The 28,000-nt window shown below is 41.0% G+C and overlaps 2 protein-coding genes across 4 annotated transcripts; one reads left to right on the top strand and one right to left on the bottom strand.

Moving 5' to 3' along the window:
- Positions 1-2,268: 2,268 nt before the first annotated feature.
- LOC119009653 (serum amyloid P-component-like) lies at positions 2,269-6,633 on the bottom strand. Of its 2 annotated transcripts, none has more exons than XM_037081123.1 (2): positions 6,496-6,633; positions 2,269-3,058 (listed from the first exon to the last, which is right to left on the bottom strand). In XM_037081123.1, the coding sequence occupies exons 1-2, from the start codon at positions 6,551-6,553 to the stop codon at positions 2,430-2,432; spliced, it is 687 nt and encodes a 228-aa protein (XP_036937018.1). In that variant the 5' UTR covers positions 6,554-6,633; the 3' UTR covers positions 2,269-2,429. The 2 variants fall into 2 exon arrangements, with proteins under 2 accessions (XP_036937018.1, XP_036937019.1); XM_037081124.1 differs by having other exon boundaries at positions 6,486-6,584.
- A 1,996-nt stretch (positions 6,634-8,629) lies between these two features.
- Positions 8,630-27,992, top strand: naglu (N-acetylglucosaminidase, alpha). Of its 2 annotated transcripts, none has more exons than XM_037081095.1 (6): positions 8,630-9,144; positions 22,993-23,140; positions 23,560-23,706; positions 24,058-24,143; positions 24,279-24,535; positions 24,770-27,992. In XM_037081095.1, the coding sequence occupies exons 1-6, from the start codon at positions 8,732-8,734 to the stop codon at positions 25,972-25,974; spliced, it is 2,256 nt and encodes a 751-aa protein (XP_036936990.1). In that variant the 5' UTR covers positions 8,630-8,731; the 3' UTR covers positions 25,975-27,992. The 2 variants fall into 2 exon arrangements, with proteins under 2 accessions (XP_036936990.1, XP_036936991.1); XM_037081096.1 differs by lacking the exon at positions 8,630-9,144 and adding an exon at positions 18,135-18,270.
- Positions 27,993-28,000: the final 8 nt, after the last annotated feature.

Here is a 28,000-nt window from a genome sequence, read left to right on the forward strand (position 1 = left end):
CACTCATAAAGCTCAGGGACAGGTAAATAAAAGAATGGTGAAAAGTTAAGTGGCAGAGGCTAAAAAACCCTGAGCTTAATCTCTTGCATAGATCAAGCTCCAAAAATATGCTGGATCTTACACTCCCCATAATGCCACCCAGTAGGACCAGGCCAAACAGAGCCACACTGATTTGCTTTTCCAATACCAGGATTACCGCACCAAGTCTGCATAACACACATAATGAATGACTAACATGCCTCACATCAACAATCTTAAACATGTATGAATATATGTCAAGTGCTTTTTACAGAATGTTGTGTTACAAGCTAAGCTTAGTTATCTGCAATGAATTCCTTTGGCAGAGTGCTCATACCTCATGCTTTGTAACACATCTTTCAGCATTGTACACGGGAACAATCGTTCAGTCATATCTGCATCCTCATGACTGATGAATTCATAAGCGGACTGATGAATTCATAAGCGGTCTGATTCCTGCTCTACACAGAAAAAGTTCTGAGATTTTCAGTTCTCCTGACTGATTAACCTATAGTAAATGTTTCTTTTGTGTGGAGATATGACGCTCTGCAAATCTAATGTGCCTTGTGGATTGTTGAGGGACAGCACTGTACGGACAGGACATTTTAATGCCATTGTCATAACACTGCACCGCTACCCGTCTCAACCAAACCAAATAATATGAGATGATTGTAGCCGTCATGCTACCATTGCCTCTGATGCTTCTTGGCAGATTGTTAATTCAAGAAAAGCTGAAACACAAACTGATGGTTCAGAAACATGAAGAAGCACTTTGATGCTCACACCAGCAGATATTTGATGTTCTTGCTAATGCAATAGCCTACTTCTGTATGCCTGGACTGTTTAATCTTTGAATCAGATGTTTGTCTGTTCACCTTTCGGCTGCCATGTGTGTGCTGCCTTCTGTAAAGCCTCTGGGTCTATTTGGGAACTTTACTTCCATATTGTTCTGCATTTTCCTGATGGGATCTGATGTTGGGGACATGAAAATAAAAGTTTTTTTCTAATTAATCATATTCCACTGTGGTCTGTTGTCACTGATGTTGTTGTTATTCTGTTACTGTTGTTAAGTCTCTACTCAAAGTCTCCTGGCACCACCTTTTTCCATACATTATGCCCCTGCAGGAGGACAATGTGTGCAGTGGTGGGATGTTACTGATTGATTTACTGAAGTACTGATCCCAAGTATACTTTTTGGGGTACTTCAGTTGAGTACTGATATCTCTACTACATAGCAGAGGCAAATATTGTAGTTTTCACACCTTTAGCTCCTGGTTGGCTTACAAATGTGTATATTTTACATTTAGATGTACAAATTTATATTGGATAAGGATTAAGTTGAATTAAGTTGAATTAATAATATATATATATATATATATATATATATATATATATATATATATATATATATATATATATATATATATATATATATATATATATATATATATATAATTTAAATGTAAAACAACCCTGATTTTAAAAATCTAGTGTGTAAAAACATAAAGAAAACAATTTATTACTTGCTTATTATTTTTTATATACATACACTTAATTGAAAACTGTATATATTTAACATTCTACCTCCTCAGCTTCACTGATTTTTAAAGTTATCAGCTTATTCTGTATTAGATGTCACAAGATCTTTCAAACATGTTGGGACATGAGCAACAGAAGACTGGGAGAACATGGTTCAGTGGTAACAGATGAAAGTATGGTGACGAGGTATGAGAGAGCATCCTTGAAAGGCTCAGTCATCACAGCAAAGGATGGAGTTAACACTGTCAGGACACACACAACACAGTTCATTTCAAATGACTGCGTGGTTTACACCACCATCTTGGCAGCAATCAATAAATCATATCGTTGTTTTGTACTGTGTGCTTTTTAGGGCAATAGAAGCAATTTAGCTTAGGCTCTATTTATCAGCTAAAATTTCATCAATACTGAAAAACAGCCCATGATAAAATGTCCTAATATGAGGCCAATCATTTACCAGTCCAGTGTATGTCCTAACAGAGACATGAGATAAATATCAATCTTCTCTTCTCACTCTCAGAAAGAAAGCAGTCAGTGAATTTCCCATAAAGCTGAACTATTACCTTTAACAGCAGAGCATTTTATGATGTATATTATTTGGTTTGTTTATATTTCTGCATTTGTATACTTATGTTCTTTATAAATAAGTTCATAGAGTTAATCAAAACCTTTTCAAAAGGAAGGTTTTAATAAGAAGTAAAGACACCAGCACAAGTTACTGACAGATTTTATTTAGTGAGATTAGTCTTCAAGGCCAAATCCAGTCGACTCACAGATCTGTTTAAAATCCTGCATAAGCCACGTGTCTTTGATGATGCGTTACTTGGTTAGCTCTGGATGCCTGCAGCAGGCTGTTGTGTTGTCTCACTAAACTAATAGCATGACAGTTTATCAAAGTCACTCTTCTCCACGTGCACAGTGCCACTGATGGTGTACTGCAGGTTATTCCAGTTTAGGATGTTTCCGGGAGTGAAGGCGTTACCCTCCATAAAAAACCTAATTTCACAAGGAGAGATGACCCGGTTCCAGAGATGGACATCTGTGATGTCCCCTGAGAAGGACTGATTCGGGTCAAAGCCTCCACCATAGGAGTCTTGATCTTGACCTAAAATTATACTGGGGGAACCGGTGAAAGTGGCTGCACGCCCCAGAATTTTCCGAGCACTACGCTTGCCATTGACCCAAAGTGTTGTCAAGCCATCAGTGGAGTCCCAGGTCCAGCAAACAGAGTTCCACTCCCCCGTTTCATCGGGCAACCCGTTGATATCGAGAGCCGCTCCTTTGACATGCAGCCTGTACACACCAACAGAGGGCTTATAGAGGAGGAATGCGTTGGACTCAGATGGGATTGCCAGAGAGAACAGAGACTGGGCTCTGGTCTTTGTAGAATGAAATCTCATGCATACAGTCAAAGCTGTCATGGGCTGCTCTACATTGGCAGTGAACTTCACATTAGCCGTTCCACTGTCCAGCGGGAAGGTAAAAACCTTCTCTGAAAGATCTGCAACGGAACAGCAGGATAAAAAGAAAAGAACAGATTTAGTATGTCGGCTGCTTCGACTCATGTACATCCAACATGTGAGATTAAGAAGGAGATTAGTGAAGTAACTGATTTTATGTAGTGCAGTGATCTTATATAGACTGTCGTTCATGTCCATCTGCCATTATAGAAGAAAACATGAAACCAATTTTAACTTTTTATATTTGCTTGAATTATATAAATATATATAAATCACTACCTACATCTGTGGTGGAACGTATAGATATCTTTCATGTAAAAGAGTCTGATTCATGTTGACATTCTGGAATGGAGAAGTCATCCCGACTGAAGACGAGCTGATAACATTACCCCGTCCACTGTCACGGCTCATAGCCCAAAAATAGATTAGACTCGGATTAACTATTATTGATAGATAGCCTCATGATTTTATTTGGTGGAGAGACCGCACATTCAACCCACAAAATTATCATCAGGGGATTGAGATTTTATCCCCAATACTGTCATCAATATGTGCTGAGGGTCAAAGTGCTCAGTATGCTCCTGTAATGATAAGCGACTGGCATCCAGGTGTCCACCTCAGGACACGTGGAACAAGGTTTAAAAATGGTCCCAGATCAGCGTCATTGTATTCATGTGTGGTAGTAAAACTAAATAATATTTCATAAGAAACAGAACACATATTTTCTGTATTTATTTTGTCACTGTTGCACAACCTTAAAGACATCATGTCCCCAACTAACCACAGAGTCACCTACACTCACAGTGAACATGAATGTTGACACATGATGAAACACTGCACACAAACTGTGGGCACGACTCGGTCACTGTTTTAACTGCTTTCAGGGTCAAGGCCGAACAAAAACAAGATATTCTGATATAAAAAGTATACAAAGAATATGATCAATTAAAAGCATATATCCTCATTCCAAACTAGGTAGGTTATGAGTGTACTCATTAAAAGACAAAAGAAGATTAAAATTTTATATCATGACTCCATGGCTTACGTAATGACCAACTACATGGTATCATAACAGTTCTCTCTTTCCAGAGGTACAAGACAGGGATGTTCTTTGTCTCCCATGTTTTTCATCCTGGCCATCGAACCTTCAGAAGCAACAGTGAGATAGCTGGTATCAAAATTAATAATACTGAGAATAAAATAGGATTATTTGCCTTTGATGTAGTTCTATTCCTGACAGACTTGAAAGAATCTATACCTACTCTAACTTTAATAGGAACCCATGGCAGCTTCTCAGGTTATAAGGTTAACACATCTAAGTCTACAATCCTTTTTCTGAAAAGATCTGAGAGATTTAATCCACCACTCTGTACTCCTTTTAGGAATATTACAGACAGTTTTACATACCTTAGAGTTAAAATCACACCTACAATAAAATCCATGACACCAACTAATTATAATCCTGTGATTAAGACAGTAGTGGAATCCATTAACAGATGGAAATCTTTGCCACTTTCCATGATTGGACATATTTATAATGAATATATGTTCCGATATGATATATATGTACATGTTCTGAAGCTGAATATCCTTGTGCCTGTACCTTGTTCATACCATCCCACTTGCTCCCCCTTATAATTTCTTTGTTAAAATAAAAAAACTTTTTTGTAATTTCATTTGGAACTGTAGACGCTCAAGACTGCACATGACCCTGTTATACTTACCGTATGGCAGAGGTGGGTTAAAGCTCCCTTTCCTCCAGGGATACTATATACATACATACATATATATATATATATATATATATATATATATATATATATATATATATATATATATATACCCACACACACACACACACACACACACACACACACACACACACACACACACTATTGGCTGCCCAACTAAGAGCAAGCGCATATTGGTTTGAACAGGAGTCACCGATGCAGTGGATGGAGAAAATCACAACTTCTAAAATCCCCTTATACCTCTACCTTTATTCTGCAAATGTAGCCATTCTGACAAAGCATACTGCAAACCCCTTTGTTAGAAATACACTGACAGAATGGCACAACGTGCCAATTTTTTCAAGTATCTGCAGATAAGAAGCTTCATAACAAAGACACAGAACTCTGTAAATCTTCCCTGCCAAAATTCCTTACAAAAAATAGTTGTGACCATTATGGAGCAGCTGGATTAATCTCTAAGTGTCAGATTATCATAGCTGCGGGAAAAGAATCTTCAGAGGATAAAAGATTAGCATGGTGTTCAGACCTTGATGAGGATATCACTGCAGGATATATGTTTCCAATGCCAAGTACAAAGAATAAATACAAAGTTCAAATTCCTCCAGTAAAAATGGTTGATGAGAACATACCTCACTCCAGAATTACTGCATCACATTTACCCCAATACATTAGATACTTGTGTCAAATGTGGTAAACAAAAAGGTTGAAGGTTGTTTCACTGCACCTGGGAATGCACCCTCATTCAATAATTTTCAGAGATCATTATAATTGTATCTTTCTTTATTAAGGAACAACTTCCACTAAGTCCCAAACTTTGTATTTTTGGATGTTTTGCAGCAAGCTGTACACGTAATAATAGCAGTAAGAAGATGGCCATATTTTGTCTTGTTGAAGCTAAACATAAAATTGCACTGTCATGGAAGTCTGTTCACAGACCAAGCAAGCGAATCTGGGTTGAGGAGCTACTGCAGTGCCTTGCCTTAGAGAGACTTAGATGTGTTATCAAAGGGAAATATAACACTTTTGTAAACATTTGGGGCGCATTTATGTAATTTCTTGAGGGGGGGATTTCATCACAGCTTTGTAGTCTACTGATTTATTTCATTTTATTACATTTTTTTCTTCTTTTTTTGCTTTTTTTTTTCATTAAATCAATGGCCACATCATGAAATACGGGAGCATTCTGTATGAGGGGTACAATCTGTGTTCATCTGTGCATGTATGTGATTGTCAATCATTTTTCTTCTTCTTTTCTTTTCCTTATAAGCCATGATGAGAAACAGTCAAAATATTCCACTAATATTTGCATATTTTGAAATTTATCAAGTGCATTTTTGTTCTTAATGCCTTGTTCTGTCTTGTATTTTCTGTCAAAAACATTTGTCAAAAAAAAAAAACACAAAAGAAAAAAAACAGCTGTCATTACTGAGTTATACACACTGAGTTAATGCTCATCAGGCACAGTCTAATGCAGCAGCCCTTCAATAAATCATTTATAATACATACAAGTATTATTCATCAAAGGGATTTTTTTATTGAACAGCACAGTTATCGAATTAAAACTTTTGGATCAGAGAGACTTCTACTTTACATCTATGTTCACTGCCTTATGAAAGGCTCAGTAGTGAAAAGTAACAATAACAAAGGTCTGTTTGAATAATTACACATAAAACACATTTCTATTTGGCCTCTCTGTCCTGTGTGTCCTGGTACTGACCCGTACTCACTGTGGAATGCAGCATGACTGATGCAGAACAAGGCCAGTAAAAGCAGCTGTCGCTCCATCTTCCTTGAACAGCTGTCAGACAATTGCAAAACTGGGACAGTTGTCTGTTAAATATTTAGATGGTGGAGGTGGATCAGGATCTGACCAATTACAAGAAGGTTTATTCAACATGACTCATTTCACATGGTGTGTGTGTGTGTGTGTGTGTGTGTGTGTGTGTGTGTGTGTGTGTGTGTGTGTGTGTAGGGGAAGTTTAAAGATTATTTTTTCATTATGCAACACATAGATAGATAGATAGATAGATAGATAGATAGATAGATAGATAGATAGATAGATAGATAGCTTATGTAGTTTTAGCAACCTCAGAAAAGACTGCAATACACTACAGTCTATGCCTCCATCGAGAAACCACTATCAAAAAGTCACTCATAGCCGCAGATAATGCTCAGAACAGCACCAAACTTCAGCAACAGTATAAATACGGTCCCAGCTCCCACTTTGTTCCAGGCAACAGACATCTGCTAGCTTTGCCGGATTTCTCTTGAAAAGAGAACACAACTCACCACTCTCCTGCAGCAGCTTGCTCGTTGTGGCGAAGCCCGGCGAGTCGACTATGTTAGCATCAAAATCGCTTTTTTTAAAACACTAAGGAGGCTCGACACAACATGAAACTTTGCTTGTAGTATCACCAGGGTCTCTACACATGAACACGAGTATTGAGAACACTGTTTGTGTACACAGAGTTTACTAAAAAGAACATTTTTAAACAACTCATGTTACCAGTTGTATTTTTCCACTCGCCGCCGTCCTGCCAGTCGAGAAGTGTCGATCTCCAAATGCGACGTAACATGGAGGTGAGTTAAGGTGGAAAGCTCTTCAAACTTAGTTCCATACATATGCACGGATAATTCGAAAAACAACATTGAACTTGATGTTGAAAAAGGAGCCTCATATAAGAAACAATACTAAAATCAAAAGCTGGAAAAGTCTCATGAGATATTGCATGGATAGTTGCTGGAAGACAGTAGTTCCACCTTAACTGACCTCCATGTTACATAGGATTCAGAGATCGACACAACAATGTTCTCAGCGCTCATGTTCATGTGTAGAGACCCTGGTGATACCACGAGCAAAGTTTCATGTTGTGTCGAGCCTTCTTAATGTTTTAAAAATAGTTAATAATGTTGATGCTAACATGGTATTTGCCCATAGTACTCCACTGAAAATGACTTTGACCTGAAAACTGTCAATCTTAAAAGTGGCGTTTTCGTCGCAATTATGCTTATAAACAAATGTTTGACTTGGGCACATTCACAAAAACACCCTAGGTTACATTTCATTCCACTTTCAAGAAGCAACAGGGCTTCAAGAAAACTGCCTCTGATCTGCTGCTACGTTCTGATCCCTCCAGACCTCTGAGGGCATCGGGTACAGGTCTGCTATCAGTCCCTGGAGTCAGAACTAAACATGGAGAAGCAGCATTAAATTATCATGATCCACATATCAGGAACAAATTCCCTGGAAACTGTAGGTCTGCTCCAACTCACACTACTCACATTTTTAGCTTATCTCTTAACTTGTTTTAATGTTTTGTTTCATGATGTCCTCCTACTTGTTTTCAATGCAAATATATGCTCCTGTAGAGCACTGTATCTGATCATGATCGTTAGGGTTGCCCCTCTTATTAAAAGTCCGGTTGTTTCAGCAACCTGTTTGATATGTTCAGTGTGTACTATACTGTGTCTGGGGGCCAAATACAGGATGCACTGACGCACTGGTGCCTACACACCAGTGCGTCAGTTCTGGATCCGCTCTGTTTTATAGAGTTATACTTCGTATTTTGATGATGTACTGACCACTGAACTGGATCTGTCCCTGATTTTCTTTCAGAAATCTGTTTTGTGCTCACTGGGCAGCACATCCATGCATGTAGGCTCAGTGAGTGTTCACTGTCTGCTCCTTGATCACATGATGCCTACAGAATCAGGTCACCTCTGTAATACTATCATCACATGACACAGTGGTCACGTGAATATCAGGTTCTCGTACCAACGCTTTTTCAGAACCTGCCTCCTCTGATAGGCTGTGGCTTAGAATCGCGGCAGCAACTCCTTCTCTGATTGGACAGCGGCCCTTCTCAGTGCGCACTTCCTGGTTTTTCAGCAAATGAAGAAATCAAGTTGTTTTTAAACCTGAGCACCGGTGGGAAACCGACCCACCACTGACTGAGCATCAAAATGCCACCCAGAAACAGCCGCAGCCTGGTTCTGGTCGTCGTGTTTGGTCTTTTTGTATGTGCCTGCTGTCAGTTTGCAACTCTGGACCACCTCAAACCGAAAGCCAGCAACAAGGCTCAGGGGCGAGCCGTGGTTGGGCTGCTCAAGCGACTGATCGGGAACAGATCCACGGAGTTCATCGTGTCGGTCAACAAGAGCCTCTCCAACGACAGCCTGGACCTGTGTGAGCTCCGGTACACCAAGAACCAGAAGGTGGTGGCCACAGGCAGCAGCGGGGTGGCCGTGGCCTCTGGCATCTACAACTATCTGAAGTACTTCTGCAACTGCCATGTTTCCTGGTCCGGTGACCAGCTGGACCTGCCCCGTCCTCTGCCGAGGCTCACGGGCGTCCTGCGCATCAACACGCCGCACAGGTCAGTGCCAACAGGGTCCGGTACTGTGTGTCCGCAGCTCCGTCCTGCGGACACACAGTACCGGAGCTTGGTTTGAAATCTTCACCTCGAGTTCGTGTCGTCTTCTCTCGACCCCGACCGGATCAGGGCTCCAGCGAGAACTGTGATTCATGACGCACACGAAGCGAACTTGTTACTACCGAACTAACACCTGCTTTGCGCGTAACACCTCATACAAATACTGTTCACATAGAGTCTACACAGAGTTAACGTAGTCTACATAGAATCTACAAAGAGTCTCCATAAAGTTTACATATACTTTGCATATACGGACTACATAGTCAACATATAGTTTACATAGACTCTAGTCAACATATAGTTTACATACTCCACACAGACTACATAGAGTCAACATATAGTTTACATAGACTACATAGTGTCATCATATAGTTTACAGTCTACATAGACTACACAGAGTCAACATATAGTTTACATAGACTACATAGTCAACATATAGTTTACATTGACCACATTGTCAACATATAGTCTACATAGACTACATAGTCAACATATAGTTTACATAGTCTACATAGTCAACATATAGTTTACATATAGTCTACATAGACTACATAGAGTCAACATATAGTTTACATAGACCACATTGTCAACATGTAGTTTACATATAGTCTACATAGACTACATAGAGTCAACATATAGTTTACATAGACTACATAGTCAACATATAGTTTACATATAGACTACATAGAGTCAACATATAGTTTACATAGACTACATAGTCAACATATAGTTTACATAGTCAACATATAGTTTACATATAGTCTACATAGACTACATAGAGTCAACATATAGTTTACATAGACCACATTGTCAACGTGTAGTTTACATATAGTCTACATAGACTACATAGAGTCAACATATAGTTTACATAGACTACATAGTCAACATATAGTTTACATATAGACTACATAGAGTCAACATATAGTTTACATAGACTACATAGTCAACATATAGTTTACATATAGTCTACATAGACTACATAGAGTCAACATATAGTTTACATAGACCACATTGTCAACGTGTAGTTTACATATAGTCTACATAGACTACATAGAGTCAATATATAGTTTACATAGACTACATAGTCAACATATAGTTTACATATAGACTACATAGAGTCAACATATAGTTTACATAGACTACATAGTCAACATATAGTTTACATAGTCTACATAGTCAACATATAGTTTACATATAGTCTACATAGACTACATAGAGTCAACATATAGTTTACATAGACCACATTGTCAACATATAGTTTACATATAGTCTACATAGAGTCAACATATAGTTTACATAGACTACATAGAGTCAACATAGTTAACCTACACCTCGCATGTAGTCTACATAGACTACAAAGAGTGTACATAGAGTCTGCATAGAGTGTACATAGAGTCTGCATACAGTCTAGTAGATCAACTGTATACATATAGTGAAAACTACAGTGGCACTCAGTTGGACATTTAGCTCCGCCAAGGCCCAATAGCCTCCTTTCATTTAACCAGGCATACTCCAGTATCCAAATTGTTCCCGTATAGTAGCTGCAAAAAGAAAATCTGTCTATGAAAACATATTTAAATCTGCTAGATCCAGATATTTATTAGAATCTATGTCAAACTGTAATCACTCCTAGATACCAGCCGACCGAAGCAGAGTATTTTCATCAATATCCATGCATTATTCCCTGAGAAAAGAACTATAATCTTGATAAACGGCCTATTTTAACACGTTAAAGAAAGTGAGAAAAGATTCCTGGATCCATCACTTTTTCTGTATCAACACTAAAAGTTATGGGGTCTTCTCTGGGATGAGACCCATCCTCCATCCAAGTTTGATGGAGATCCGTGGTGGACATGGTTTAAAGGGATATTCCAGTGTAAGTTTAATTCATGTTCTAACACACCTTGACACCGTGTACGACCCCCCCTCGAGAGATAAAGTTTGCGGACCGCTAGCTTACGTAGTTTTAGCATCCTCAGAAACGACCGCACAACAACAATACACTGCAGTAAATGGATCCAAGTATAAATGGCCATCAAAAAGCCACAAATAATGCTCAGAACAGTACCAAACCTAAGCAACATTACAAATAGGGTCCCAGCACATATTTCGAGGCATAAAACATTTGATATCGTTGCCGGCTTTGTCGGAAAAGATAAACAAAACTCACCACCTGAGAAGCCTCCTTGTTGTGGGGAAGCCCTGCAAGTCGATTACAGAGTGCAGTAGAGTCCCACAGTAATGATATTCACTGAGCTACGGAACTCTACTGCACTCGGTAATCGACTCACAGGGCTTCCCCACAATGAGCCTGCAGCTGGAGAAGTGAGTTTTGTTTATCTTTTCCGATAAAGCCGGCAACGGTATGTTTGACAGTAATGTGGAATCATCTTATCTTCATCTCTACTTGGGCTTGGTAGCGAACAATCAATGACACAGGCATTTAAAGTTCAACTCAACAAGCAGGAAGAAGTGACAACAGTGCCAAGACTTAGTCAACACCCAACAGTCTTCCTCTTGTAGAACGAGCTCTGGAATCTTGTACAACTTGTTCTTGTGCTGACATAAAATGATCTCTGCCCAAGCTTCTTCACACAGGTCTTTGTTTAAATGTGTGTTAGTGATGGACGGTAACGATCCACGAGGAGGCTGAGACCTCGAGTTCGTGTCCTCTTCTCTCGACCCCGACTGGATCAGGGCTCCAGCGAGAGCTGTGATGTTGCACACGAACCGAAGCGGTTACTACCAAACTAACACCTGCTTTGTGCATAACACCTCATACAACTACTGTCTACATAGTTTACATCTAGTATTCATAGAGTTTGCATATGATTTTCATAGAGTCTACACAGAGTTCACATATAGTTTACATAGAGTTATCATATAGTCTACAAAGAGTCTACATCAATGGTCACCAACCTTTTTGAGGCCAAGATCCCTGACCTCGGTCCTTAACAAAGGAACGATCTACCTATTAACGCATTACGAGGAAAAAAGGCCAAATACTTTGAAATCAAAGCCTTTTATTTAGGCAAACTCTGGCATATTAATTCCATATTTAAAAAAAAAGTCTTGTCATTTGCTTTAAGAAGTGAACATCACACCATCACTTTTAAGTTGCATTAAATTCACAACACAAAGAATAAAGGCATGTGGCCTATATTTACATTACAGAATTATATTCATTGAAAAAACAAATCAACACATTTTGCAATCAGCTAATCATATGAAGTGCCATTGGTAAGAGTTAACTGTGAAGCTTGTGGACATGCTTCATTTAAGTTACTACATTTACTTTTGTTCATACTTTTGTTCACATTAGAGAAGAAATCCACACATTTTGTAATGAAGAGATTCATACCAACACAAAGAATAAATCTACATATTTACATAACAAAATTATGCACATTAGATTATTTTGTTCATAGAGGGAAAAAATCAACTTTTTTTTTTTAACAGGAGTTAACTATGAAGCTTATGAACTTGCTTCATATAAGTTACTACACTAAATGAAATGAAATGCTGTTAAGACCCATCTTATGCAGTACCTAGTGCTGGGCTGACCAAAAATTTATATCACGGTATTTTTAAACGGTTAAACCGTTTCACGGCTGCACTCTGCCGCCCATCTAAAAGGGAGGTTTAATATTCCTTCTTTCCCAAAAAGCCACCACTGGGGTAGGTGTAAACATGTGATGTGACGTGAAGCACAAAGTTGGGCATGAACAATGACATACAACATATGTATCGGAAGAAATGTGGCAACACTTGACAGATTTACTTAATTATAGACCCGTCACCTCCTCAGTCAAACAGACACCGATGTTAAACCCCTGATATTAAAGGAAGCGTGCAGCAGAGCGCCTCACGTTAGCTGCCTCAAGCAACAGAGAGCTAACAGGAAGCAAGTCGAATTTGTCTTCAAAATAAGAGCTTTACATTGCACCCCATTGGAGTTTAGAACTGGGTTCCTAGTGGGGGGCTTTTAATTTGAAAGTAGCGACTGTTAGTAGCTTGCCAAGCTGACAGCTACAGAGACCAAGGAGAAGCTAGCATCTCCCGGATCTCAGCGGCTTTCCAGCTGCTTAACTTGACATCTGCGGATGAAGTCATAATCTGCAATGTCTATTCGAGCCATCTTCACCGTAACGTAACACCAGAGCACTACTGCTTACCCTCACCATGCCTCGCAGTCGCACCATGCCAGTTTAGAAGCGCAACATTGAAAAGGGTCCAGTCTGAAACAGTGTTGCACGGCACTGAACATTGTGTAATCAAATACACTGGTATGGCGGTATATTAAAAATCTATATCATAACGAGAATATGCACTGGTATTCGATGTGAACCGGTATACCGCCCAGCACTAGCAGTACCACACTTTTACACTGCCGACAGGCAAAGATTTTGCAGTTATGTTGACTCAAGTCAGTGTGAGGGTTGTGATTGTATACTGTCTGTGAGTTCTTTGTAGTTTGGCTCGGAGATGCAGACAGCCAGTCTGAGGCAGTCTGTGGATTTGATTATTTCCATCTGTGAAAATGCCATTTCACAGAGGTACGTGGATCCAAAGTAGGCACTCACTTTCAGTGTGCATGTAGTGAGGAGGGGAAACTTGTCTCTGCTTACAAGTCCACAAAAGTCACTGTCCCTTGACCTGCCTTTTAGTTCTATGTCATTTTGCAAATCAATGATCTCCATGTCAACACCACTTTGCAAAGCAAACACTTGAAATTTGGCTGCTCCCTGCTGTATATCAGTGGGCTGGAATGGGTTTGAGACAAATGCAGCACGCACCATGACACCTGACTCACCAAAACGCCAGCTGAACCTTTGTCCAGGTTAGGTAAATGTGTTCGCTTCCTGGTGTTCCGATGTGCAGTCTAAACACAGAGCTTGGCCTTGAAGCACTTATCATATGGGATAGGTGTCTGTTTTTTCCCTGGATTTCAGTGTTGAGTGCATTGAGTTTTGCTGTTAAATCTATCAAAAATCCCAGGTCAAGGAGCTATGCATCATCAGACAATTCTTTGTGCTCCTCATTCCTCATTGACAGAAAAGTCTTGCAGCAAGTCAACAAATCGCTGTAGCACTTTGCCGCGACGCAGCCAGCAAATATCAGCATGGAGAATTAGGTCTCCAAAAGCAGCATCAAGCTCATCCATTAACAACTTGAATAAGTGGTGGTGAAGAGCTTTAGCTCGAGTCGAGTTGATCGATTTGACCACCAATGTCATGACGTGAGAGAAGTCCACGACTTTTCCCACCAAGGCCTGCTGATGAATTATGCAGTGATAACTCAAAGTCTGGGAAAGCAGGATCATTGCGGCACGGAGCAATAAAACCAGTGCCCCATCAGTAGTGATCGCTACCAGTTTATGAATGGGAACGTCAGTTTCAAGGACATATTCTTTGAACTTGTTGAAAATATCCTCACCTCTTACTCTGTCCTTAAAGAGCAAAAGAGTGAGAAAGTCCTTCGTTGTAGAATCCTGGAAATCTATTTTGACACACAGTGAGCTTAGCTGTAGGCCTGTCACAATAACAAATTTTGCTGGATGATAAATTGTCCCAGAAATTATGGCGATAAATGATGATATTGTCGTTTTCAGACCATTTTTCAGCTAATATAATGATAATGGCATAATAATGCAAGTACACACTTTTCAAAGATCAAAAAGCTTTTCTTTCTAAATAATATTTAACATTGGAATTGGAATGCGAAGGAGACATTCTAAATATCTAAAACAGGGGTGTCAAACTCATTTTCATCGAGGGCCACATCAGCGTAATGGCTGTCCTCAAAGGGCCTGATGTAACTTATAAATGTAACTATATGTAATTGAATGGTATGTTAAATAAATGTAACTACTCCTTAATGTTAAATAACTCTGAATTTATTACTTATTCAAGTCACAAACACTGCAGTTGCATTGAAAAAATGTAGCTACACACATATATCATAAACTAAATATAACAAAATAAAGATTGACTCAGTTCACAACTATATTGGTCAAGTTTTTAAGTTTCTGAAGAGGAGATGCTGCCTGTCCTTGAACACAAGTGGATCCCCTCTCTACCATCCTTTGATCATGTTCTGAAAATAATAAACACAAAACAAAATGCAAGCATAATTATTATATTACACACAGAGTTGAACGATTCTTCTTCTTGGTTGAATTACATTTAATCTTATTCTAATGAGGTTTTTTTAAAAAGATGTCTGAGACCGTTTTCCCGTTACCAGTGTGTCAATATCTGGTTTTAAGTCCTGTGCTGAGGCAATCCGCAGAACAGCTTGGAGGTTTTCATCAGTAAGGCGTGATCTGTGCTTGTTTTTGTTCAGATTCATTATGGAAAACATCTGTTTGCACAGATAGGTGCTCCCAAACATGGACAAAACACGGGCAGCATGAAGTCGAAGCTGTGGCATCAAATCAGGGGGCAGAAGACGGTAAAAGTCCTGGATTGGAGCATCCTGAAACTTCGATCTCAGGCCACTGTCACTTTGAAGCTCAATTAACTCCATCTGAAGGTGTTGGGGTGCAGTGTAGACGTCGGTGGTGAAAGGATTGGCAAAGATGTCAAAGCCAGACTGCTGTGCTCTGAAGTCAGAGAAGCGCCGATCAAACTCAGTTTGTAACTGGCTCAGTTTGGTAGCCAACTGAGCACATGAAAAAGTCTCGGGATATGAGGCAGACATACTTTGACACACAGGAAAGTGGGCAAGATTATCCTGTTTCACTTGACACATCCATAGATCCAGTTTACGCTGGAAAGCCGTGATCGTGTCGGACATCTGCGTGATGACTTGTTTGCGACCCTGCAGCTTCAGATTCAGTTGAGCGAGATGCTCGGTTATGTCACACAACACGGCAAAGTCACACAGCCACTTTGGATCCGACAGTTCAGACAAGGGCTTTCCTTTACTCTGCGTAAAAATAGCAATGTCCTCCCTGAGCTCAAAAAATCGCTTCAAGACTTTGCTCCTACTCAGCCACCGCACTTCTGTATGGTACGGCACATCCCCGTGCTCCGAGCCCATCTCTTGCAAAAAAAGCTGGAACTGACGGTGATTCAGGCCTCGCGCCCGAATGAAGTTCACCGCTTTCGTAACTGTGGTCATTATGTCATCCATCCCCAGCACCTTCCCACACAAAGCTTCTTGATGGATAATGCAGTGATACGTTATCAGAGGCGTGTGACAGTTAATTTTTTGCATTTTGCTTTTCATTAGTCCAACCAAGCCCACTTTTCCTCCACACATTGCCGGTGCACCGTCTGTAGTTAATCCCGCCAAGTTTTCCCAGGGCAATGTATTTTTACTTACAGACTTCTCCACCGCATCAAAAATGTCCTGTCCCGTTGTGGTCCCATGCATTGCAGCTACATCCAGCAGCTCCTCAGTGATGGAGAGATCCGACTTCACGCCTCTAATAAAAATTGATAACTGCACTGTATCCGTGTTATCTGCGCTTTCATCAACAGCTAATGAAAAAGCAGTGTAACTGCGTGTCTCCTCCGCCAGCTGTGTTGCAAGATATTCTGCTAGTTCCTTAACTCGGTCCGCGATGGTGTTTCTTGATAAACTGACATTTTTAAATGTCTGTAACTGGTCGGGACACACCTGCTCACAGACCTTCAGCATGCACTGCTTCAAAAACGCTCCCTCCGAAAAAGACTTGGAAGCTTTGGCAATTTCTTCAGCCACAATAAAGCTAGCTTTCACTATCGCATTTTTTTGGGCTGTGGATTTCGTGAACAGACTCTGCTGCAACCGCAGTTTGCTTTTTAATTCTTGGGCGATTTCTTGCTTTTCTTGAAGGCTAGCTTTGCCGTACTTAGCTCCGTGTTTAGTGTCAAAATGCCGACGTAGATTGTACTCTTTGACAACCGACACCGCCTGGTAACACAAAAGACACACTGGTCTTTCTTCTTGAAGCACAAACAAGTATTCACCTTCCCATCGTTCCTGAAATAGTCTTCCGTCTGCATCAACTTTTCTCTTCTTGGACATTTTTGGGATAATTTATTTATCAATTTCAATCATCGGTATTGATGTGGAAACACTGCCGTGTAGTGGCGCTGAGAGGTCACTTCGCGGGTATTGTAGTCGACAGGCATTGGGGGAAATGTAGTTTTTGGTCAAAGCACTCTTTTGACCTATTTATTTTTAGACGCTCAGGCATTTTAAGCTCTTGCGGGCCACAAAATGATGTGGCGGGCCACATTTGGCCCGCGGGCCATGAGTTTGACACATGTGATCTAAAATGAATAAACAAAACAACCAGAAACAATAAATTAAAAGGACTCTCAGTCTCTGTTAGCAAAAATTGCACTTGAATTACACTTAACCAAAAACAATAACCCTAACCCTTAAGTATGTTGTCTTTCCACTGTACAGTTGTGGAATTGGCTTTTGTGACATGTATGTTCTCCCAGGTAATGTGTACTGGCTGTCAAATGTTTGCAGCATTTGTCGGCTTTTCGACGGTATTTAAGGGCTGCATCTCTTTAGTGATGTAGGGAACTATACTGTCTGTGAGTGTGCACCAATTTTGCACTGTCCTGTTTGTATTTTGTTTGTTCGACTAAACGCCCCAGTGATTGTGGACTGTCGGGAAGATGGAGATGGCCCCTCTGTAGCTTTAGTTGTAGTTTTTTTCCCAGATGGGAAAACTGCATCGGATGATTACGCTTTAGGTGCAGATGCATGTTTGTTGTATTGCCACTTTTAGTTGCTACTGTTTTACAACAAATGCGACATACCGGCTCGCCAGGTTAAGTGGTTCACCACGGTCATTCGGTTTGAATATGAAGTGCTCCCACACTGCAGCTGTCGCATTCGGCTTTGAAACCAATCCCATCTTTGTTTTTATTCCGTCAAATGTCAACTAGCGTTACCTCTGGCTTGCTACTCCTCACAGGGCTCTCATGCTGCACTCTGTGTTTGTCAGGAGCGGGGCCCCGCCTCTCCACACAGAGACAAAGAGTGACTGACAAGAGGGTTCACGTGAGAGACACGAGGAAAACAAACAAGCCTGCAAATGGAAATTATCGAGACCAAAAGGTAACTTACACGATATGATGCATCTGTAGCAGCCGTATGTTGAACAGCAGGTTTAACGAAGAGCGAAAGCTGAGCTACGTCGATTTTAGGTCCTCAACTTTCTTAACATGGATAGCACTTTCTAGTGGAGAGGGGTCCTTGAATTTCGGGTGGTTGGTGTCATGGTACTGCTCCAGATTCCCTCTTTTACTCAGCGCTTGAGTGTGGTGGCATAACATACATATATACTTTATACCCATTCTGGATGAAAATGGTATAGTTTTGCCTTCTTTCGTGGAGCCTCATCCATGTTAGATGGTTGCTACCTAGCAACGTAGCCCTTGCATTGTTTAGGGAGGCAGCTTCTCTTCTCTCTTTGGTGATTCAAGAGAGAGGAAGGTGCTCACAAAACATCTGCGAACGTTAATCAAGCATTAGGTGATTGTATTTAGTTTTCCTAATATTTTCGGGATCTACAGGGAAAGTCTCAAAGATCAACAGGTTGATGGCGATTGATGGGTTGGCGACCCCTGGTCTACATATAGTTTACATATAGTTTATATATAGTTATAGTTAACATATAGTCTACTCAGAGTTTACATATAGTTTATATATAGTCTACATAATTTACATATAGTCTACATAGAGTTTACACATGGTTTATATATAGTTTATATAGGGCTGGACGATAAATCAGCAAAAGTGATTAATTCGATTAATTAAAGCTAAGAGCTTGTTCCTAAAAAGTCTCTTCACTGGCTTGGTTTTGTGGCAGCGGACCTTGAGCAGCCCACTGCAAAGTTTGTTCAAAGCCTGTAAAAACAGCGGACCGACACATTTATTTCAGCATCTCAAACAGATGCATGGATCACAGTGGGACACTTATTCACTACAAGATGCACAAGACCGCGGCAGCCCACAAACACACTTAAAAAAGCGGGCAACATTAGTGGAATCATTATGTCGTTGCGTCCCATATGAGAAGAAAGGGTCCCGGTGGACAGCTGTTACGGCTGCAGTCACGTTGCATATCACTAAAGATACTGTGCCAGTATGTACAGTGAAAAAGCAGGAGGTTTATCCACATGCTAAAAATGTTCGACCCCAGGTTTGTGCTACAAAGCCAAAACGGGGTCTCAAGCCAGAGGAAGCAGACAGGCTCGTCTTCCTGGCCAAAAATGTGTAAAAAATACAGCAAGCACACACCTCGTGTCCTGTACATCTACCAACATGTCATGTTTACTATGCAATGCATGCAGATGTTTAATTCAGTTTACATATCTTCAGGAATATAAAATATTTGTTTGTAAACAAAAGGCACCTTTTGCAAAGTAAAGTATTTAATGTTAGTATTTGTGTTAAGTTATGCACTTTATCAATACCAATATGGAGACTGATCTGTTTTTATAATAGCAAGCAATCTGACATGCTAAATTTATGTTAACAAAAGCATTTTATCAAAAAGGGACACATTCTCTCAAGTGAGTTTGAAGGTGCACTGTTAAAAATGGCAGGGCAATTTTGTTAAAAAATAAACACATTAAAATAAATGCAATGTTTTTTATGCAATGCCAATTTGGCCGTCCTTTTTGCTGCTACATCCGTAGATTTAGACAAAAGTAGGTAAATTGGGGGTCTTTTTTGGTTCGCCAGTTTGCCACCTCGGAGGGTACACTTTTTTCCACCTCCATTGCTATCTAAAACCGAGCCGTCAATGTGCCGGCAATTGCGTAAGATGGGCGGGGGTGTCGATGACGTGCACTGTTGTGCGACCCATAACCAGGGAGTTTTAAAACCAGGAAACAGCTGATCACAGCAGTTAGTCCATCACTTCATACGCGGATGTCAAGTTGGTGCCATGAAGCCATAGCAAGAATGGAATCTGAAAAATAGAGTGTAACCTGGAGAAGGTGTCTGTGTCTAATGTTCTCTGTTGGATTTCTTCTGAATATGATGAAAGATACTTTAAGAGAATCAGTGAAACAGTATGTTTGACAGTAATGTGGAATCATCTTATCTTCATCTCTACTTGGGCTTGGTAGCGAACAATCAATGACACAGGCTTTTAAAGTTCAACTCAACAAGCAGGAAGAAGTGACACAGTGCTAAGACTCAGTCAACACCCAACAGTCTTCCTCTACAGTTGTTGAATGAGCTCTGGAATCTTGTACAGCTTGTTCTTCTGCTGACACAAAATGAGCTCTGCCCAAGTTTCTTCACACAGGTCTTTGTTTAAATGTGTGTTTGTGATGGACAGTAATGATCCATGAGGAGGCTTAAAGTCTGGAGGTTTGCACTGACCACTGACTGAAGCATTGGTGTCATATTCTCTCTCTTACAACTGATCTGATTTAGTTCTTGGTTGGACTGTGGGACATCTTTCCTCCTTCCTGAAATATCTCCTGAAAGAAATGGGTGTTTGATTAGTTGGCTCATAGGGGCCGTCCACACGAAAATGCTCTTTTGTGAAAACGCACGCGTATTGCATCGCTTTGACCGACCGTCCACACAGATCCTGAAAACGCAACGCCTGAAAACGCACTTTTTTGAAAACGGGTCTCAGGGTGGAGAAATCTGAAAACGCAGCTATCCCATTTTCATGTGGACAGCGAATCCGTGTACTTTCCAAAACAATGACGCCATCGCCCCACCTCTCGACCTCTTGCCTCTGACCTCTGAACCCTGCGACGTCTCATAACAACAATGGCGCACTATATGTTCGTGTTCGTGCTGCAGAAGATATTGAGCCTTTCTTGCAACTTACATTCCTTGTAGTTGAGTGTGAGTCGCAGCTCAGTTACTTGATATTTTTATACAATACGTTGACACTATGGGGTTTTTACATTGAGGTTTTGTTTAAATTCACCCAAAAATATTTTTTAAAATAAAAATAGGATATTAACAGACATAAGAATTTAAAAGATTTTATTTTATTTTTTATTTTATTATTTTACCACACTCGTAATCTCACCATAATTGAATTTAAAGAAACAGGATATTCAAAAAGCACTTTAAAAACGTGAAATGATGATTTACAAATGTAAATAAAGAGCGAATGAAAAAGGTGGAATTTAAAATGTAAAGGCTTAAATGGAAACACTTGGTTTTGGTTCCCCCCAGCAAACCATTTCCACCTCGGCCTATCAAATCGGTGTGGGTGCTGCTTCAGCATTGGTGAATACTTCTCCCTCTGTTTGGTCAGAGTGTCTGTATGCCGGGGGAAATTACTGACAGTGCAATTGTACTCGCACCACATATGAAAATGTTGTTTTCCCATCGAATCCGGTTGATACCGATGCAAATCAGATGTGTGCCAACTCAGCAGGTAGAGCAGCCACCACTCGCTGACTGAGAGCTACACAAGTGCTGATCGTAAATACGATTCAACAGCAGCTGAGAACACAATACATGTCCATGCTGCAGGACGAATGAGACACATCATTTTCATGATATCACTATCAGTGTTTAGGAACAAGGATGCCACGGTGTGTCTGTGTGTTTGAATTCTATGATTGCAGTATTTTGGGGGGGCATGCGACCCCAGGCCCCTCCACCGCAACACAGCACAGCCAAACGCATGGGTGCATGACAAATGAAGCGTTGTCACACACTATTTTTCATTGTTTACTGCGAGCACTATGGACACTCGCACCGCGGCATGGCCCTTTAAAGGACCCTTCCTTTCAATTATCTGTAGTGCATTAGCCCCGCATCAGCTCACCCCAGTTATGTCATGTTCACAGTAGCTAAACTGAAAAAGCCGCGGCAAGAGTGGCACAGTTTAGTTTTCCCATGACCATATCTTAGTGGGGGCACATCTCTCAGCCAGTAGCCAGAGGCTTCAGTCAGCTACCAGGTGCAGACAGCTCCGACTCTGAGCCACTTATCGCTGCTTTGATTTATCTCAAGCATCATTTCTTTGTACGTACTCTGACATTAGCTGTGTTTGTGATTTTTATTGTATGTGAAATTACCATGGTGTAACTGGATCTCTCTATCTGGTTTTAACACACAGTACATACAGTGCATCCCTAAGTATTTGGACAGTTTGTTTTTCTGTGTGCTCCAGCACATTGGATTTGACATGAAGGGACAATGTGATAATTGAGGTTTCAGCCTTAAACAAGTTTAGAGTCATCGCTCACTCTATCTGTCGTGGGTTTTCTGGAGCAGGCACTGCAGCATCTTCCATGACAAAAAAACAATCAATAGCCCAATTCAAAATGAGGAGAAACATGTGTCAGTCTCATAATTTCTCGTTTGCATGTGAGGAATGTGGGAGCAGGACACAGCACGGTCTCACACCTGCACTGAACACAGTCATGGCACATGTGAAAGATGGCTAAAACAGTAATCTACAGAAAATGTAGGTCAATATTTGTTCAAAGGTAACTGTATACACACTCAGAAGGGGGGATTTTTCAGGTGATCCAGGTACCCCAGTGTTCCAAATGAAATGTTTAGTTAGCATTTGACCCGGTGCCACAATATTATTTTAAGGCCCAGCCCAGTCGCCAGCGACTGAAACGCTTTGTTCTTGTGATGAAACATGAGAAGCTCCTTAGGGAACAGGTGCCACAGGAACAAAATGAAAAGGAGAATACCTTCATGTACCGATGAATGTGACCTTTCGCTGCTGCTTTTTTTAGTTTAGTTTTAGTTTTATCTTTTTTTCTATTTTGGAGTGTGAACACACAATTTTATCATTTTAATAGAAGTTTTTTTGTGTGTCATTGTATGTAGATTCCGGTATTACCAGAACGTCTGCACTGTCAGCTACTCCTTTGTGTGGTGGGACTGGCCAAGATGGGAGAGAGAAATCGATTGGATGGCGCTCAATGGAATCAACCTGCCGCTGGCTTTCACTGGCCAAGAGGCCCTGTGGCAAGAGGTACAAGGGAACTACATAGGCTGAAAGTAATGGCATTCCTTACAAACAGGAACATAGTTACAAACAGCTCGTCAGTGTAGTGCTCTTGATGGATTTAAACTTTTTTTTAATTTTCTGGAAAGATGTAACACCAAAATGTGCTTCTAAAGTGATTGTGATTGGCAGAAAAGTCAATTAAGTGATCAGCAGATGTATTTCCAGAGTAAGTTCAATAAGATACATGCGTCATTCTCAGAGTAGTAAGAGGAAGAAGATAAAACCAAAGGGGAACAGATATCAGGTGACGGAGGACAAGATGTTATTAACTTATGAAACGTCTCTGCTTTGACCTTTGCAGTGACATTCTCTGAGACGAATCTAACCTTGATACACAGAGCAACATGTGAACATCAGCATATTAACTTGTTGTGTGCCTTTAGGTCTACCGAGCTCTTGGGTTAAACCAGTCAGAGATTGAGGAGTTCTTCGCTGGCCCGGCGTTTCTGGCCTGGAACCGCATGGGGAACATGTTCAAGTTCGGTGGGCCTCTGCCCCAGTCCTGGCATGTGAACCAGCTCTCTCTCCAGGTACTGACACCTTCATGCTTTATTATCACAGTCTGTTGTCACTATGTATAACATCAGGGCCTTTCTATCTTTGGCACCACCAAGTGGTTGTATTAAACATTGAAGCTGGGAGTGAATGAACTCATGTTCAAATTTAATTCCACAATATAATTTAAATAATAATAAATGTCACACTTTTTACATTTTTAGGAAACGATACAATGCACACAGTGTAAGTGTGTGTGTGTGTGTGTGTGTGTGTGTGTGTGTGTGTGTGTGTGTGTGTGTGTGTGTGTGTGTGAAATGAAGTGTTACCAAATCATCTCTAAATTTGAAATGTTAGTTTATGAATTGACTTGTGTTTTTTCACAGTTTAAGATCTTAGAGCGAATGAGATCCTTCGGTATGATTCCTGTGCTGCCGGCCTTCTCTGGGAACATTCCCCCAGGAATCCTCAGGTGACTCTTGCTTGTTACTGTCTCAGGCTGCTCTTTGCTGCAACAAAGCAAAATGCCATGCCACCTGTTAGTCAGACTGAATTGAAGTCAAACCTTTGAACCACTGATGTGTTTCTTTATATTTCTATATTTTAGGTTGTATCCTAAAGCCAATGTAACCAGACTGGGGCCGTGGGCTCAGTTCAACTGCAGCTTCTCATGCTCCTATATCTTAGACCCTCGAGACCCGCTTTTCCTCCAGATCGGCTCCCTCTATCTGTCCCAGGTGGTGAAGCAGTTTGGTACAGATCACATCTACAACACAGACACCTTCAATGAGATGATTCCACCTTCCTCTGACCCCGCCTACCTGTCTGCAGTCAGTCGCTCTGTCTTTGCCACAATGACTGCAGGTGAGTGACCATCATCCTGTTCACACTAAGGGGTTTAAACCTGACTGTGTCTATTTGAATGCTAATATTTTTGGCAACAAGTACAATAAATTGCCCCAGTTTGATGACCGATGCATGACCTGTTGTACAACTCTCTTACACAGACTGCTCCAACTCCCTGTTGGTTCCAACCATGTTCAAGAGCTGTTCCCATCTTGTTCCTCATTCATCTCTTTTATTTTTTTTTTCCCCCAGTTGACCCTCAGGCAATTTGGCTGATGCAAGGCTGGCTGTTCTTCAGTGCTGCCTGGTTCTGGAAGCCAGCCCAGATTCAGGCCCTACTACATGGAGTGCCCCTTGGACGAATGATCGTGCTGGATCTGTTTGCTGAGACGGAGCCAATTTTCTCCTACACCCAGTCTTTCTATGGACAGCCTTTCATCTGGTGCATGTTGCAGAACTTTGGGGGTAACAGTGGATTGTTTGGCGCAGTGGAGAGCATCAATTCAGGGCCTTTCAATGCCTTACATTTCCCAAACTCCACTCTGGTGGGCATAGGCATGACACCCGAGGGCATTGAGCAGAATCCTGTGATGTTCGAGTTGATGAGCGAGCTGGCCTGGCGCAAGGAGCCGGTCAACTTGTCCAAGTGGGCGTCGCTGTATGCAGCGCGACGCTACGGCAGCACACAAGAGAATCTGACGGTTGCATGGAGGCTCCTGTTTGCCAGCGTTTACAACTGCACGGTGCCACATTACCGAAACCACAACCACAGCCCACTGGTGCGCCGGCCTTCCTTTCACATGAATATTGACAGGTGGTATGACCCAGCTGACCTGTACAAGGCCTGGAAACTGATTATCGAGGCTGCTCCGTCTCTCATGTCCAAAGAGACTTTCCGGTACGATCTCGTGGATGTGACTCGGCAGGTCCTACAAGTCCTAACGTCATCCTTCTACCAGGATATCACCGATGCCTTCCACAAACAAAAACTGCCAGAGCTGCTGACTGCAGGTGGGGTTCTGCTGTACGACCTCTTGCCTGAGCTCAATCGTTTGCTTAATAGTGACCGCAACTTCCTGCTGGGGACGTGGCTGGAGCGGGCCCGATCCTTCGCCCTGGATGAGAAGGAGGCACAGCTTTATGATATGAACGCCAGAAACCAGCTTACTCTGTGGGGTCCCAGTGGTGAGATTCTGGACTACGCCAGCAAAGAGTGGGGAGGCCTCATGGAGGACTATTACGGCCAGCGATGGGGCCTCTTTGTTAACACCCTGGTAGAATGTCTGGACAGCGGACGACCATTCAAGCAGGACGCCTTCAACCAGGCAGTTTTCCAGATAGAAAAGGGATTCACTTACAACAGCCGAAGATACCCGACCAAGCCTCAGGGTGACACGTATGAGATCGCCCGCAGGATCTTCCTCAAGTACTACCCACAGGCCTTAAAGAGACTATAGTAAACAGGGACTACACTTTGGAATAACTTACAGCAAGAAGAATGTCTTCCTCCACCTCCAGTTTTCCACAGCTATCCCAAAACTTTTTGATGTATAAAATCAACAGCCTGAATTAACAGGAACTATCTGTTTTGCACATGTAGGAGGAGCAGTGGATAGTTGTGTATATTTTAAGGTTAAGAAAAGGGATTTTCACTTTATATTCCAATGGATCAAATACCCAATCATGCCTTTTTTGAATAGGTGAAGGAAAGAAAGTTGCGACATGTTAACGACAGACAAGACTTTGTGAAGGTATTGTCAACTGATCTGAAATTGTTTAACATTTTTGAGATCGGCAGATGAGGAGAATCTTGTGTCTGCTTATATGGAGCTGGTGAGCCTAGTTTAGCATAATGAGTGGAAGCCGGTCATCACAGCTGGCCTGACTCTGTCCACAGTAGAATCAGAGCTGAAGCTGTATGACCTGTGTGATGTTTGTTTTATCCTGTGTACCAACAGAAATGTGCAAATGACTGTTTGTGGTTTTAAGGGAAGTTAAATGCTGGAAACACGAGCTAACAACAGTTACCAATTATAAAGACACAGTCAAACCAAACACGCCACTCCAGTGTGCACCGGTCCCACAGTTCTCCCTCCCTCTTGTTGTTCAGCCACAAACATTTCTCCTATCTTTTTTTTTTTTTTAGTTCTTCTTTTGAAGAAGGTGCCTACCAGTTGAACACAGTGCCTTTCTCTCACCATCTCCTGTTATAAATGTGACGGAGGTATTAAGCTCAGGTGTGGTTCATTGTTGGAAAAACAAAATAGACACAAGGCAGAGTAGGGCGGGTCTGGCAAAAAAAGCAGTGGTATCCTTTATCTCTTGCTTCTACTTAATGCTAAGCTAGGCTAAACATGTCTTGACTCCAGCTCTGTATTTAACGTAACACACAGACACGAGATTGATATCCAGCTGAACATGTCACTTTTATAAAGCTCATTTTCCAACATCTTAAACAATTCCTTTAAATCACAGGTCCTACACTCTCACCACAGATATCACATGGCATTGAAACATCTGCCGTCCTGCCGACAGATGTGTTTGATCTTGCTGATCTATATTCTACTGTCAGTAAGATTGGACAGTTCAGATTCTGTAAGGTTTTATAAGCAGGGTAAGATATTGTCACAATGTTTTAGATGACTTAAGTGTAGATGAGACCTTTCTTTTTGATCATAGTAGTGTCAGTTAAGGACGATCTATTTTGGGAGAATGATTATCACTACCTGAGCACAGCTTCAATTCATAATGTGCCAACAAATGTTACATGCTGCACAATATTTGGTGTCTTTTTTGTAAAAATGCTATTTTTGTATTTTGATGAATTAAACTGTTGTGATTCTTCAACTCAGGCATGTCATAAACGTCTTCAGGCTGTGTGACTGCTTCATCCTCCACCTCTGTTGTTGGTGTGCTCAGTAATGACATTAACTCCACACATTGACTTGGATATATCAGTCAATCCCAGCATGATGTAACACCTAGGCCAGGGGTCAGCAACCTTTACAGTCAAAAGGGCCATTGTTGCGCCCATCCCTTGCCAGTAAAATCTGTCTGGAGTCGCAAAATATTTGTGTCTTATAATGAACAAAACACAGCCTAGAAAGTCTGAATTATATTAATGTCTAAACTATCAAGATTATTAATAGGCCTAAATAAACATTAATTTATATTTTACATCATGTAGCAACTCTGCAGTGGGTTCCTTATTCTTACGGTATAAGGTAGTTAAACGTTGCACTTCCCTTTCAATGATGCCATGTTTTGGTGCATTTATGAAATAAAAGAACTAACCTATAATAAATGTCAAACCCACTGGAAGCCGCTGCATCTGGCTGCAGACCCCTGACCAGTATCCCTCTCTCTTTTTAAGTTTACTCTAAAATCTACTTTTTTGTGAAATACTGGATACATTTTTTACACATAGAGAGAGCACTGATTATATGTATATATCATAAAATTATATAAATACTCAATAAGCTG

The sequence above is a fragment of the Acanthopagrus latus genome, chromosome 20, assembly GCF_904848185.1.
Source record: "Acanthopagrus latus isolate v.2019 chromosome 20, fAcaLat1.1, whole genome shotgun sequence".
NCBI lineage: Eukaryota > Metazoa > Chordata > Actinopteri > Spariformes > Sparidae > Acanthopagrus > Acanthopagrus latus.